The 13141-nt window shown below is 37.7% G+C and overlaps 1 protein-coding gene across 1 annotated transcript; it reads left to right on the top strand.

Annotated features, from left to right (window-relative positions):
* Positions 1 to 1510: 1510 nt before the first annotated feature.
* Positions 1511 to 2227, top strand: LOC142520915 (mini zinc finger protein 2-like). Its single transcript, XM_075624072.1, has one exon. It carries the CDS (start codon positions 1733 to 1735, stop codon positions 1994 to 1996), a length of 264 nt encoding a protein of 87 aa, XP_075480187.1. The 5' UTR covers positions 1511 to 1732; the 3' UTR covers positions 1997 to 2227.
* The last annotated feature ends 10914 nt before the right edge of the window (positions 2228 to 13141 follow it).

Below are 13141 nucleotides of genomic sequence, written 5' to 3'. Positions count from 1 at the left end.
TGCTATTATCCGGACGTGCACCATGTAAACCTACCTCCTGTATTTAACGCAATATCTTGCCAACCATGTCAGTCGAAGAATTTTGTGTCATATTTTGGATAATGTGAAAGTGGCTGGACATTTTAATGAAATTAAAATTCTTGCACGTAGTAGTGGAGTCATAATTCCTTAAATTAAACATATTTTCATTGTTTAGTTGTCTTATTTAATAATGAATCACAGAAAGGTTGAAGACACGATATGAAGGTGGCATGTTCCCAATAAGTGGTCTTTATGCAACATTAAGACCCACAAATTGTGGAATTAGATACCATCTTATTAGAGCTAAATCAATCACTTTAAAGCCATTTCTAAAAGCAATTATTTCCCATCAAATTTGAGGGTAATCAAATCAGTCAAATTTGATGTACAAATTCCCAATCTTTTCAATGCAGTTGGAATATCATTTCCAACCTTAACCACATTCCCAATCTAACACATTCTGATCTTATCTTCTTGGTATCAATTATTATTAACATTATTGTTTCTTTCCTTCACTAATTAGTTCATGGACTTGTATAGCATGCATCTAGGAGATCCAGGTAGGGCTAGAGACTGGAAACTATCTTATAGGTAGATCGGACGGTGACGAATTGCTCGGTTCGATGTTTATGTACCCTTCTTCCAGCCAGATGCATCTATGTTTACCTGAAAGTGTCTAGATTTTGTTGGCAGGAGGCAGAAGGGTTACTCTTCTGTCAGCATCGAATTATTTGTTCCAAATGATATAACTTCATAGTTTTTTTTAGTATTATGTTATATTAGTAGAATTTTCTATTTATGATGGAAATACAATTATCTATCTCCTTTGTCTCAAATATTTTTAATGCTACTCTAGACATGGCTTTGTTTTATTAATGAAGATATAAAAAAAATTAAAATGGTGTATTTAAAGGGAAAAATGCTTAAAGTATCACCGGAAAATATTTGCTTTGTCGGCGTCACATCAACACTCCGACATATGATAGTATCAAAAGAAAAAAAAATTAACTAGCTTATTATAAGATCGAAACTCAATTTCAACTAATTGTATAGAGTACCAAAATCCAAAACAGGTCAAATTAAAGGAACATTTTTACTTTATAGAGTACCAAAATCCAAAACAGGTCAAATTAAAGGAACATTTTTACTTTAAAAATGTTCCTTTAATTTGATAAATAACAAAAACTTGTGTGAGACGGTCTCACAGGTCGTATTTTATGAGACAAATATCTTATTTGAGTCATCCATGAAAAAATATTATTTTTTATGCTAAGAGAATTACTTTTATTGTGAATATCGGTAGTATTGACTCGTATCACAGATAAAGATTCACGAGACCGTCTCACAAGAGATCTATTGCTAATAAATTAATTGGCTCATTCGGTACCCAAATATGTATGCCGTACAACATGTAATTAAATATATAAGTCCACAGTGCCACGCGCAATTTGTTTTTCTTTAACTTGTGTTTTCAAGAAAGTGGGAGAATATATGGAAACTTTATAAAAGAAAATACACATGTACAAGATTTGCTAGGGCTAGGTCAAGGTATTCTTCCCTCAATATCTGTTCTGAAAACAACAGTAGTTCTTGAATCATTTCTCCAAATCAAGAAACTCCCGTCGACAGATCCTTCCATTTTTGGCAACTTTCCCGCAAAAGGGTATCCGAGATTCATTAGGGTTACTGCAGAAGTCGTGAGATTTCAAGAATGAAGAAGAGGCAAGTAGTGATCAGAAAGCAAGCATCTCAAAGGACCTCCAGCTCTCAGATTGTAAGAACGGCTGTTCGGTACGCCGAATGCCAGAAAAACCACGCGGCCAACATAGGAGGATACGCGGTGGATGGGTGCCGGGAGTTCATGGCCGGAGGCCAAGAAGGGACTGTTGCTGCACTCGGATGTGCCGCCTGCGGTTGCCACCGGAGCTTCCACCGAAGGGAGGGTGACACCGAGGTCGTTGGTGACAATTCCTAACCTTCTTGATCAATCTATCTCGATCGCTAGCTGTTTCACGAAATTGGAATTGAGTGTTCCAGAAAAAAGATCACTAATTAATCTTGTCAAAAGGATGGAAAAGTCACTCTGATTTTCATTTTATTTTTGCATCTTTTCCTCAATTTCTATCGTGTTAATATGTTATAATCAATTAAAAATCAGAAGATTTTCGTGTGGGAAGATCGAAATGACGATCGGGGTTTTGTTGTACAGATGGATCAACTGAATTAAGCATATTTAAGGTCAAGTCTTTGATTTAATTAGGTCAGGTTTGAAAAATGTATATTGGAATATGATATAAGGTAAACTCCACGCTTCGTCCCCATTGTGTGGATCCACCCATCTTCAAATTGTATCTCTTGAAAACATGTATTGATTTACTTACACATTTTGTTATATATATCATGTCCTCGGTCAATATTATCTTATATTTTGAGTCGTTTTGATTACATTACACCAAAATATATAGCTAATAATAGCTGTACAACTCAAATATTTTAAATTATATAGTAATAACCAAGTGTTGTACGTTTCGATTGCTCTTCTAAAAAAGACAATTAATGTCGCTGAATTTCATTCGACTCTGAATCCTTGTCTTATACGTGTTAGTCAGAAATATCAACTGAGTTAATTTTTTTTAAAGGGTGTCTAGATAATTTTTTAAAAAAACTAAATGATCAGTAAATTCCCAATGACATAATAGTATTTGTGTTTAATTTCTATCAGGCAAAAAAAAAAAATTTTGCGGTCTATGATTCACACAAAAAAGTATAATTACACTCCCTGGAATCCCAATTGTTTTCTCGGATGATATTTGGTACAAAAAATTGAAATATGGTATTAATATATGATATTTTAGTACAAAATATTTCATATTTGACATTAGTATATTAATTTTTTTAGTACTTGAACATGTATAACAAGTATTGATTTTAATTACACTTCTTTTCTTGGATTAAAATCGGTACAAAACATTAAAACTTTAGTACTAATATATGATATTCGAGTACAAATTTTTTTAGATCTAATATTAATTTATGATTTTTGAGTACCCAAATATGTATAACAACTATTGATACTAATGATGCATGTCTTTTTTTGGAGAAAAATCGGTACAAACATTAAAAATATGATACTAATATATGATATTTTAGTATCAAATTTTTCAGATCTGATACTAATTTATGATATTTGATAATACAAAAAATTTTAGCAATTGTTGATATAATATATTTGTTCCAATTTTATAATCAAAGTTTTATCTTTTATATCATATATAAAACAATTAATACTCAAATATCATATATCAGTTTAAGATTTTCAATGTTTTGTTCCGAATTTCATCCGAAAAAAACATGGGCCTAGATAGTACAAGGGACCGCTAAAAAAATTTTGCCGGATAGAAACTGAATACAAATAAAACTATGTTGGTGGGATTTAAAAGCAATTCTCCCTTAAAAAATGGCAAATCAAGAGATGGAGGATTATGACTTTTGTTTGATAATCTCTTAATTTGGATTAAAGCGATATACAATGTTAGTGCAGAAGAAATTTGAACAAAGTGCAAGAAGATACACCTGTTCCCTGTCAATCTTTTGGCACTTTGAATTATTTATGCTTTTATTTTCTGTTTTATTTTTGGTGAATGGAATTCGGTACTACTTTTAACTTTCTAATCATTGTCGTTTAATTTTATATTAAAACTTCATATCATCTTTAAATAAAAGTTTAATACAGTCGTGGATTTGAATATTTCAACAATCTTTCTCTTTCCCATTTTGTTTGATCTGCTCGTTCAAAGTTGACAGTACTCGGTATGTTTTAGACTGGGTGTAAACAAACTGGACCGAATATCGCCAAACTATAAAGGATTGGATCCGAGCTGAAGTTCGATTCAAAGTTCGGAAATTTTAATGTTTGTGACATAGATTGTGTCGAGGATCGGGTTGAGTTTAGAAGGGGGTTGAATAAACTCAACGGCAAACTTAACCGATTTTTCGGAATGACGTGCTAGAGTCCTGTTAAAGATACTAGCAGATTCTTGTTCAAGTTTAAAGACCAGCAGATCACAAGATAATGTGCGGAAACGATCTGTTGGTTAGTAGGTGAAAAATAGTGAAACAGAAAAACAGTAGATGGCACAAGGTTTGTTTCTGGAAGTTTGAAGATGAATCTTCTACGTCTCCCCTTCTTCTGTTTCCAGAAGGTATCACTAAAAGACTTTGGTGAATACAATACAACAGTTGTACACACCCACTTCAACAGGACTTACCCTTCGCCTATCGAAACTCTTAGTTTTACAACTCAACTTTCTGAATGATCTTAAGTTCTGGAAAAGACTGTTTTCCAGTTACAAATTCTTCTATCAATGAAATAGTGAAGTGAATAGCTTGAGAAGATATAACGAAAATAGCTAGCACAATATGATCTCAATGATCAAGAGTATGCAATGAAGCGTGTGCTGTTTTTTCAGTGTTGAGCTTTTGGGATGACTGAAAGTTCTAGCGATGCTCAAATGATATTATTTGATTTAGATTCGTTTCACTTCTCTCTCTTTAAAAGTGCTTCGTATCCATATATATAGACTTTATCCAACGTTAAAATCTGAACGTCTCTTTTTGACTTTTCAGTGGTTCAGCTTTATTGCCGAAAATGGACCCTGCAGAATACATTAAAGCAATCAGTCTCAGTTCATACTAAAAATGGTAAAATGTCTTAAATGTTTTCGTACAACATTTAATGGCATTTAATGAAGCAATAAATGCTAGTATCACGTTAATAGATCAACGGTAATATTTAAAGACTTTGAGATACGCAAAATTCTGTTAGTGTATATTTCGAGTGTTGTATCCCTTCTAGTTATGATTTTAGCTAAGAAGCAGTAATTGACAAGTGCTGCTACTGGTCTTTAGCTCGATACAAGTGCTTCTGTTTTTCTGCTATTTTACATCTACTGGTTTTGTACTAAGCCAGCATCTACTGGTTTTTACTAGCATCTCCACTTTTACTAGCATCTCCACAACAAATTTAAGTCTAACAATTTCCCCCTTTGTGGTGATTCCAAAACCTAGATGTTCCTTAGACGTTAAGATGAATAGATAAAACAGATTACGAAGCAGATAAAAACAGTTATTATCCAGAAAAACCACGTAAAGCACAAATTAGTTAAGACAAGAAAATAAAACTAATTTGTTCCAATATCTCTGAAAGTAGCTTCATCTGGATTTTGATCCCTTCCAGAAGAATGAGGTCTGCTGCTACTCGCTCCAGTTCTATCTTCTTCCCCCTTTTTGGCATCATCGGCAATGACCCTAGCAATTAAGTAATCCATTTGCCCAGATAAGTTGTGAATGCCATTAGTCAACATCTCCAGATATGGAGCCTGATTAGAAACTCGATCATTTAGAGCGGTGAGAGATTGAGAATCGATCTTGGCATCCATTAGGTCCATGGTGATGGAGATTGAGCGAAAAAGGCCATCATGCTCGGTGAGCCGGGTAAGTATGTCAGATTGAGCAATCATGAGCTGACTGGAACTTCTGGATATAGCTTGTCGAAAAACAATGGTTTCAGCATTCATTTTATGCACAGATTCCGCCGTTTTATGTATTTCCTTGGACATACGGTCTCGGAAAAATTGAGCACCTCTGATTTCTACGGCATTCTCACGAGATAGCCGCTTGACTATATCAGAAAGATTCTATAGCTCCTTTTGTAGATTATCAATCTGAAACTCTAAATCAAATGGTTCCACAACTGGTGAAGGGGTTCTTGCAAGCAATCGTTGCTTAATGTCTTCCATTCTGGCGATGCGCTCAGGAGACTGCAGAGAAGGAATAATAAGAGCAGTAGATTGTGCAACTTCTGCTTGAGTGATAACAGCTGGTTCTGGTTCAGCAGAAGGTCCTTCTGAAGCAGTAGATTGATCTGTTGGCCTTTCTTCTGGTTGCTGCAAATCAGCAGCAGGTTCAGGTATGGCTTGTGGCTCAACAGTAGATGGTGAAGTATGCAACAAAGTTGCCATTTCAGCATGGTGAGCTTCTGAAAAATGCTCAAGTGCTGGAAGAGACGATGAAGCAATAGTTATAACAGTAGCACTGGCAGCAGCAGTTGCAGTTGCAGTAGCAGATTCTGGAATGGATTGGACTGGAGGATGATCAGCAGAGGTAGAAGTAACGGGCATTGTGTCATCCTGTGCTGCTTGAGTCTGCACAATCGATTCGATCACCTCATCAACCGATGCCAGATCATGAACAGAAATCAGAGAGGATGATTGAGTAGGAACTTCTTGAGGTGCAGGAGTACTAGAGACCTTGACTTCAGAAGAAGCTTTGGCCGGTTCCTCAACTAACTGAGTCTTCAAAATGGTGGGGACAGTGGTGACACTGAATTTTGGAGGCTGAGAAAAAGCCTTTTCCTTAGTAACAATTTGCTCAGATAGAATTGTCAGCTGCTCCGACAAAATTTGAATGACATTCTGATCATGAAAAGCAGTAGGACCAGTAGAGTCAAAATTTGACTTCAACGTTGTTAGAATAGTGTCTATCTTCTGCTGTTTGATTTTATCCAGAATGTAGCTTCTGCGATTGATGGCTTCTATCACATTTTGTGTGTTGGCAGCAGCAAAAACCTTTTTCTCATTTTTCACAGTTTGAGTATAAACACCAGTAGTTTTCAAAAAAGTGATTGGATGGTAGACTCTTACCTTGAGCCAATCGTCAAAGAATTTCATGTCTTCTCTGGTTGAATTATCAATTTCTTCCAGATGAAGATCAATTGATGTTTGAATGGTTGATGTTGCCACCGGTGACTGAGACAACTCAGTAATCTTTTCTTTCCCATTTTCAGAAGTAGCAGGGACTACTGGTTTAAAAGCAGAAGTGATAAGTGCTTGAATTGTGCTGGTTTCGAACAGAATTATGCGTTTTTGGTTGTTTTTGTTGTCATTCCAGGAATGGAGAAAATAGCGGACACGAAGTCAAGTAGAGTCAAGGAAACATAGCGCCATGAAGCACTCGGACATAACCTCGCGTGCACAAGGAAGCAGCCGCGCGCGCACAGATGAAGCAAATGACGAGAAGCCGCACGCGCCCGCGCGAGATCACGCGCAACCGCGCGCGCGCAAGTACGAGCCAACAAGCAGACGCCTACGCGCCATCGCGCAAGCTCTCGCGCTACCCGCGCGCACACATGCACGGCCAGACACAGCAACTCGCGCGCCACCGCACCATTTCATGCGCCACCGCGCGCGCGCCGCGTCCAGATTATTATAAATTGCGCGAATTAGGTCATACTCGGGGTTACACGCCGTTTTGGACGAAAATACAGAGGGAAGACTCGGAGCGAAGGCGAGACGGAGGAAAGACACACGAAGATCGATTACAAAGACGAAGAGCGACGAATCTGGGGACAGAGACGACACTTCGGATTTGTTATCTGTCTTTGCATTTCTATTTTCTCAGATGTCAATGTCTAAAACTTTGAATATGCGTCATTTTTATTTCGATTTCGTGAGACTAATTTCCCATTCTAGAGAATGATGTGGCTTAGTGGACACGATGACTTGACGTGGTTATTTTATAAGATTGAATTCCATTTCATGTTTACTTGTGTTTCTCTGTGTTTATTGCACTGCAATTTACTGGCCATAAATTGTTTGTTGTTTGATTAATTCTACAACTCGGGAGAGGGACTAGGATTATAGATCATTAGAACACATCGTTAAATGTTTATAGCGTTCGGAAGGCGTATAACTTTAGCGAGGCTTAGTAAGAACATTGTTTGCATTTATCTATGAAACTTAGATTCTAATTAGGAATAATTGAATCGAAGTTGATAGATACAGTATTCGTCACTTGGGAAAGGGGGAATAACATAACCTAAGTGTTTTTGGCCATTAAATAATTGGAATTCAGGAATATAAATTCAACTGTGAATATTTATTGTGGAAACTTTGTGAAATCATTTCTCTAGATATTTTCTCTCATTATTATTTCTCAATTCGGTGATTTAATTAATTCATTGTTTTCAATTAATTCGTTCAAACAACCCAACCTTTTATTTGATTCTTCTAAATAGAGTTGAGACTATTTTAATTACGAGCACTGATATATATTTTTTATACACACTCCTCGTGGGATCGATATCTGTAGTCTAACCAGTACTAAAACTTGACACCGTACACTTGCGGTAGTGAAAGCACGCAACAAGTTTTTGGCGCCGTTGCCGGGGAGTGTCAAATTTGAATTTATATCAGTATCGTTACCAATTAGTCTAGATTTTAATTTAGAGCTTTTATTTTTTATTTTATTTTAAATTGATTGAGTTTTTCATTTTTTCTGCTTGACAGTGCATGCTAAGATTGCAAAACCCAGACTCGCTTATTTTTTATCCGGAGATCGAACGAACTGCAAGAAGATTAAAAAAAGCAAGAAGGGAAGAAATCAAAGCGATGGCTGATAACAGAGAAAACGACAGACAGATGCCGCCTGAGGCTATACCAATCAGAGATCACTTTCGACCAGTGATCAACACACACTATTCTAGCATTGCTCGAGGAACCATCAACGCCAACAATTTCGAGCTTAAGCCCGCATTGATAAACATGGTTCAACAGAACCAGTTTGGGGAAGCCATTACTGCAGATCCTCATCTACATCTCAGAACATTCTTGGAGATTACGGACACGGTAAAAATAAATTGTGTTACTGATGATATTATTCGACTGCGCTTGTTTCCTTTTTCTCTTAGGGACCAAGCTAGAGGATGGCTTCAATCACTTCCTTTGGGAAGTATCACGACATGGCAGGAGCTGGCGACAAAATTTCTGGCAAAGTACTTTCCCCCTGCAAAGTCCGCACAGTTGAAGATTGAGATTAGCACGTTCAGGCAGACTGATTTTGAGCAATTGCATGAGGCATGGGAAAGATATAAAGAGTTGTTGCGGAGGTGCCCGAATCATGGTTTCGAAGACTGGGTGCAGATTGAGTTGTTTTATAATGGATTGAATGGTCAAACGCGTACAACTGTGGATGCAGCGGCAGGTGGCACGATCTTTGCCAAATCTCCTGCTCAAGCCTACGACTTGCTTGAGCAGATGACTATTAACAGCTACCAATGGCCATCTGAGAGGTCAGGTATACAAAGGATTGCTGGAGTTTATGATGTGGATCCTATCAAATCACTCACTGCGCAAGTATCAGCATTGACTACACAGATAGCGACTATGAATAAAGCGGGTAAATCAAACACAGAGGGACAACCGGTTGTTGTTGAAGAATCACATTTCCCTGAAGAAGTCCAATACATCAACAACAAGAACTTTGGAGGCTATGGAGCATAGCGAGGTAACCCTCCCCCTAATACTTATCATCCTGGTTTGAGAAACCATGAAAATTTTTCTTACGCAAATAATAAGAATGTATTGAATCCTCCACCGGGGTTCAATACATCAAATGGGGAAGGGAAGCCATCACTTGAGGACTTGGTTGGGACATTCGTTTCTGAATCTGGTAAGAGGATGTCTAGGACTGAGTCTAGGCTTGACAACCTTGAGACACACATGGCGAGTATTGGTGCTACCTTGAAAATCCTTGAATCGCAAGTAGGGCAGATAACGAAGCAACTCACATCTCAACCATCAGGCGCAGTGAAAAAGGCCGCAGAACCAAATCTGAGAGAGGTGAATGACATTTTTATACAGCATGAAGAGATTGTAGTAGTAAGCAGAGAAGAGAAAGTTGATCAGCCGACTCCAAGCAAAGGGAGTCGAGGTAAGAAAGGTAAGAGTTATGATTTTGATCAATGCATTGATATTTCGTTACTTCCCTACCCCCAAAGATTTTTACAATTGAAAGCTGAGTTTCAAAAGAAAAAAGGTTTTGAAGATCTCAAGAACCTACAATCTAACATTTAGTCTGTAGAGCAGGAAGAGGTGGCTTTTACTGAAGAAGATGATAAGGGGAGGCAAGGAGGTTTTCCTCAGAAGCTACAAGACCCTGGGGAATTTGTTGTACCATGTGAAATTGGAAGTCAATCAGTGAAAAAAACTATATGTGATTCAGGAGCGAGTGTGAACATAATGCCAAGTTTCCTTTACGAGAAACTTGGATTGAGTAGGATAAAGCCCACAGGACTAAGCTTGCAGATGGCGGATAAATCGGTTAGGACACCGCTGGGTATTGTGGAAGATGTTGAACTTAAGATTGATAAAATAAGGCTTCTAGCAGATTTTGTGGTGCTTGACATGGGGAACAGTCAGAATGTTCGTGCTATTTTAGGACGACCATTTTTGTCTACTGTTGGAGCCGTCATTGATTTGAGACAAGGAAAACTGACCATGGCGGTTGATGGTCAAAACATAGAACTCAAGGCTTCCAAGATATCATACGATCCACCATGAACAAGATTGGTATAGTCGGGCTGATGACGTTAAACCAAGCGCTGTGTGGGAGGCAACCCACAATTTATTTTCTTTAGCATTCATTTTGTTTTTATTATTTTATTTTATTTTATTTTACGTCCTTAGTTGCTAATTTTACCCACCACAAGATCTATCACCGCCGCAGCCCATGGACATGGATGACACAGATGCTGCGGACAACAACTCGAGCGCCCGAGTTTTGACACTCGTGCGCGAGGTATGTGTTGTCGTGTTCTTTATTTCTATAAATTGAGGACAATGCATACTTTAAGCTTGGGGGAGGGTAAAAATTGCGTTGCTTTTTAGAATTTTTCTGCAAATTTTTTGTTTTATCGCTCAGTAGTTAATTTGATTTTTTTATTTATTGCATGCTAGATTTGTTAGGTAGAGTCATGGATAAGAAAAATGTGTGGCCGATGATGAAAATTGAATTGTGGTCCTGAAGTTTATATGTGTTCATGATAACTTAGGAGTCACAAATATTTTGCACTATCGTGTTTATTGATACTATTGTTGCTCAGAGACAAGTTGTATGCCTATGATGCTAAATAGACGACGGATATCTGATTCTTGGTAATTCTTGCATGACATTGATTGACACTTTCACAAACATAGAAATGATCTAGGCAGTTTTTCACAATATCTTTGGGCCTTTGTTCTTTGTTTACTGTCAATTGTAGCCCTTTGAGCCTCGAAGTTTTTGAGATGCTTAAGAGTTCTTTTGTGCATGCCTTCTATATCAATTTTTGTTGAACAAATGCATATGATTAGTTGGTATGAGATGATTAATGGATTGACGGTAATCTAGAACTTGTTTGAGCACTTTTCGAGGCGAAATACGGATAATATGTGACATAGGAATGATTTAGACGATCTTTGAAACCGTTGAGCCTTCGAGCCTACCAAATGAACATGAAATATCCCTAGTGTCCCATTTTGAGCCTACTGAAAAATCAAGTGGTGTGTGTCAATGACATACAATTAGCCCCCACTTGTATCTATTCTATATCCCACAGCAACTACCAAATGAAGCTTATACACTTATTTTTCTACCTGATTTTTGAGAGAAATAAATTCATTGGTGTTGGAGTGATTCAAATGCTCCTTGAAAAAAAAAGAAAAAAAAATAGTTAAAGTGTGCAAAAAGGAGTTCAAAAAGAAGAAAAACAATGAAAAGAATGAATCAAAAGTGGTGAGAAAGAAAGCATTTGGGAAATGAAAGATATGAATGAAAAGAAAACAATAAAGTGGGTGGTGGTTGAAAAGAAAATGAAAATGAGTGAAGTTGATGAAATTCAAATATTTCTCTCAAATTTTGATTTCCATACCTTTATTGTAGCCGTGAGCCGTGGCCTAACGTTACAAGCCTACAAGCCTTATTAATCGTGTCACATTTATCCAATATACTAGTGGAGAAAAGTTCTTCAAGTCAAGCCTATGGATACCTGAAAAACATAGTCATCAAGTATAAACTTTAATCACTTGCTTGCAAGCATCTCGTTGTGTGATTTCATCTTTGGTATAATTCCGTTGAATATTCATCGAGCCAATTAATCACCAATAAAGTCCTATGTGATCTATGAATGTGAATTTGTATTTTGATGAAGTGTGGGTTGAACTAAACTGAGGATTTCTTGATTTTGTAAGGCGAATGGGCATTATGACTCTATTTGAGCACTCGATGGGGTAAACGAACATTGACAGATCACACACACACGTGACTCTTGGGAAATCATGAATTACATTAAAATAGATAAGTCTGAGGCCAATATCACTTTTTGCGAATCCATGACTGTTAAGAGTTTCATTACTTGTTAATTGACTTCCTGTTTTTATTCTATTTTGCTCGGGACTAACAAAAGTTCAAGTTTGGGGGGGTTTGATAAGTGCAAGATTTGCACTTAATTTATATTAGAATTCGTTTTGAATTATGCTGGTTTCGAACAGAATTATGCGTTTTTGGTTGTTTTTGTTGTCATTACAGGAATGGAGAAAATAGCGGACACGAAGTCAAGTAGAGTCAAGGAAACATAGCGCCATGAAGCACTCGGACAGAACCTCGTGCGCACAAGGAAGCAGCCGCGCGCGCACAGATGAAGCAAATGACGAGAAGCCGCACGCGCCCGCGCGAGATCACGCGCGCGCAAGTACGAGCCAACAAGCAGACGCCTACGCGCCATCGCGCCAGCTCTCGCGCTACCCGCGCGCACACATGTACGGCCAGACACAGCAACTCGCGCGCCACCACACCATTTCATGCGCCACCGCGCGCGCGCCGCGTCCAGATTATTATAAATTGCGCGAATTAGGTCATACTCGGGGTTACACGCCGTTTTGGACGAAAATACAGAGGGAAGACTCGGAGCGAAGGCGAGACGGAGGCAAGACACGCGAAGATCGATTACAAAGACGAAGAGCGACAAATCTGGGGACAGAGACGACACTTCGGATTTGTTATCTGTCTTTGCATTTCTTTTTCTCATATGTCAATGTCTAAAACTTTGAATATGCGTCGTTTTTATTTCGATTTCGTGATGAACTAATTTCCCATTCTAGAGAATGATGTGGCTTAGTGGACACGATGACTTGACGTGGTTATTTTATAAGATTGAATTCCATTTCATGTTTACTTGTGTTTCTCTGTGTTTATTGCACTGTAATTTACTGGCCATAAATTGTTTGTTGTTTGATTAATTCTACAA

Source organism: Primulina tabacum, chromosome 12 (assembly GCF_025594145.1).
Source record: "Primulina tabacum isolate GXHZ01 chromosome 12, ASM2559414v2, whole genome shotgun sequence".
NCBI lineage: Eukaryota > Viridiplantae > Streptophyta > Magnoliopsida > Lamiales > Gesneriaceae > Primulina > Primulina tabacum.
Note: the sequence above shows the minus strand (reverse complement) of the source record. Positions and strands in the feature narration are given on the sequence as shown.

What these genes read in the sequence shown, in the direction of transcription:
- LOC142520915 (XM_075624072.1), top strand. Translation starts at nt 1,733, where the DNA reads ATGAAGAAGAGGCAAGTAGTGATCAGAAAGCAAGCATCTCAAAGGACC.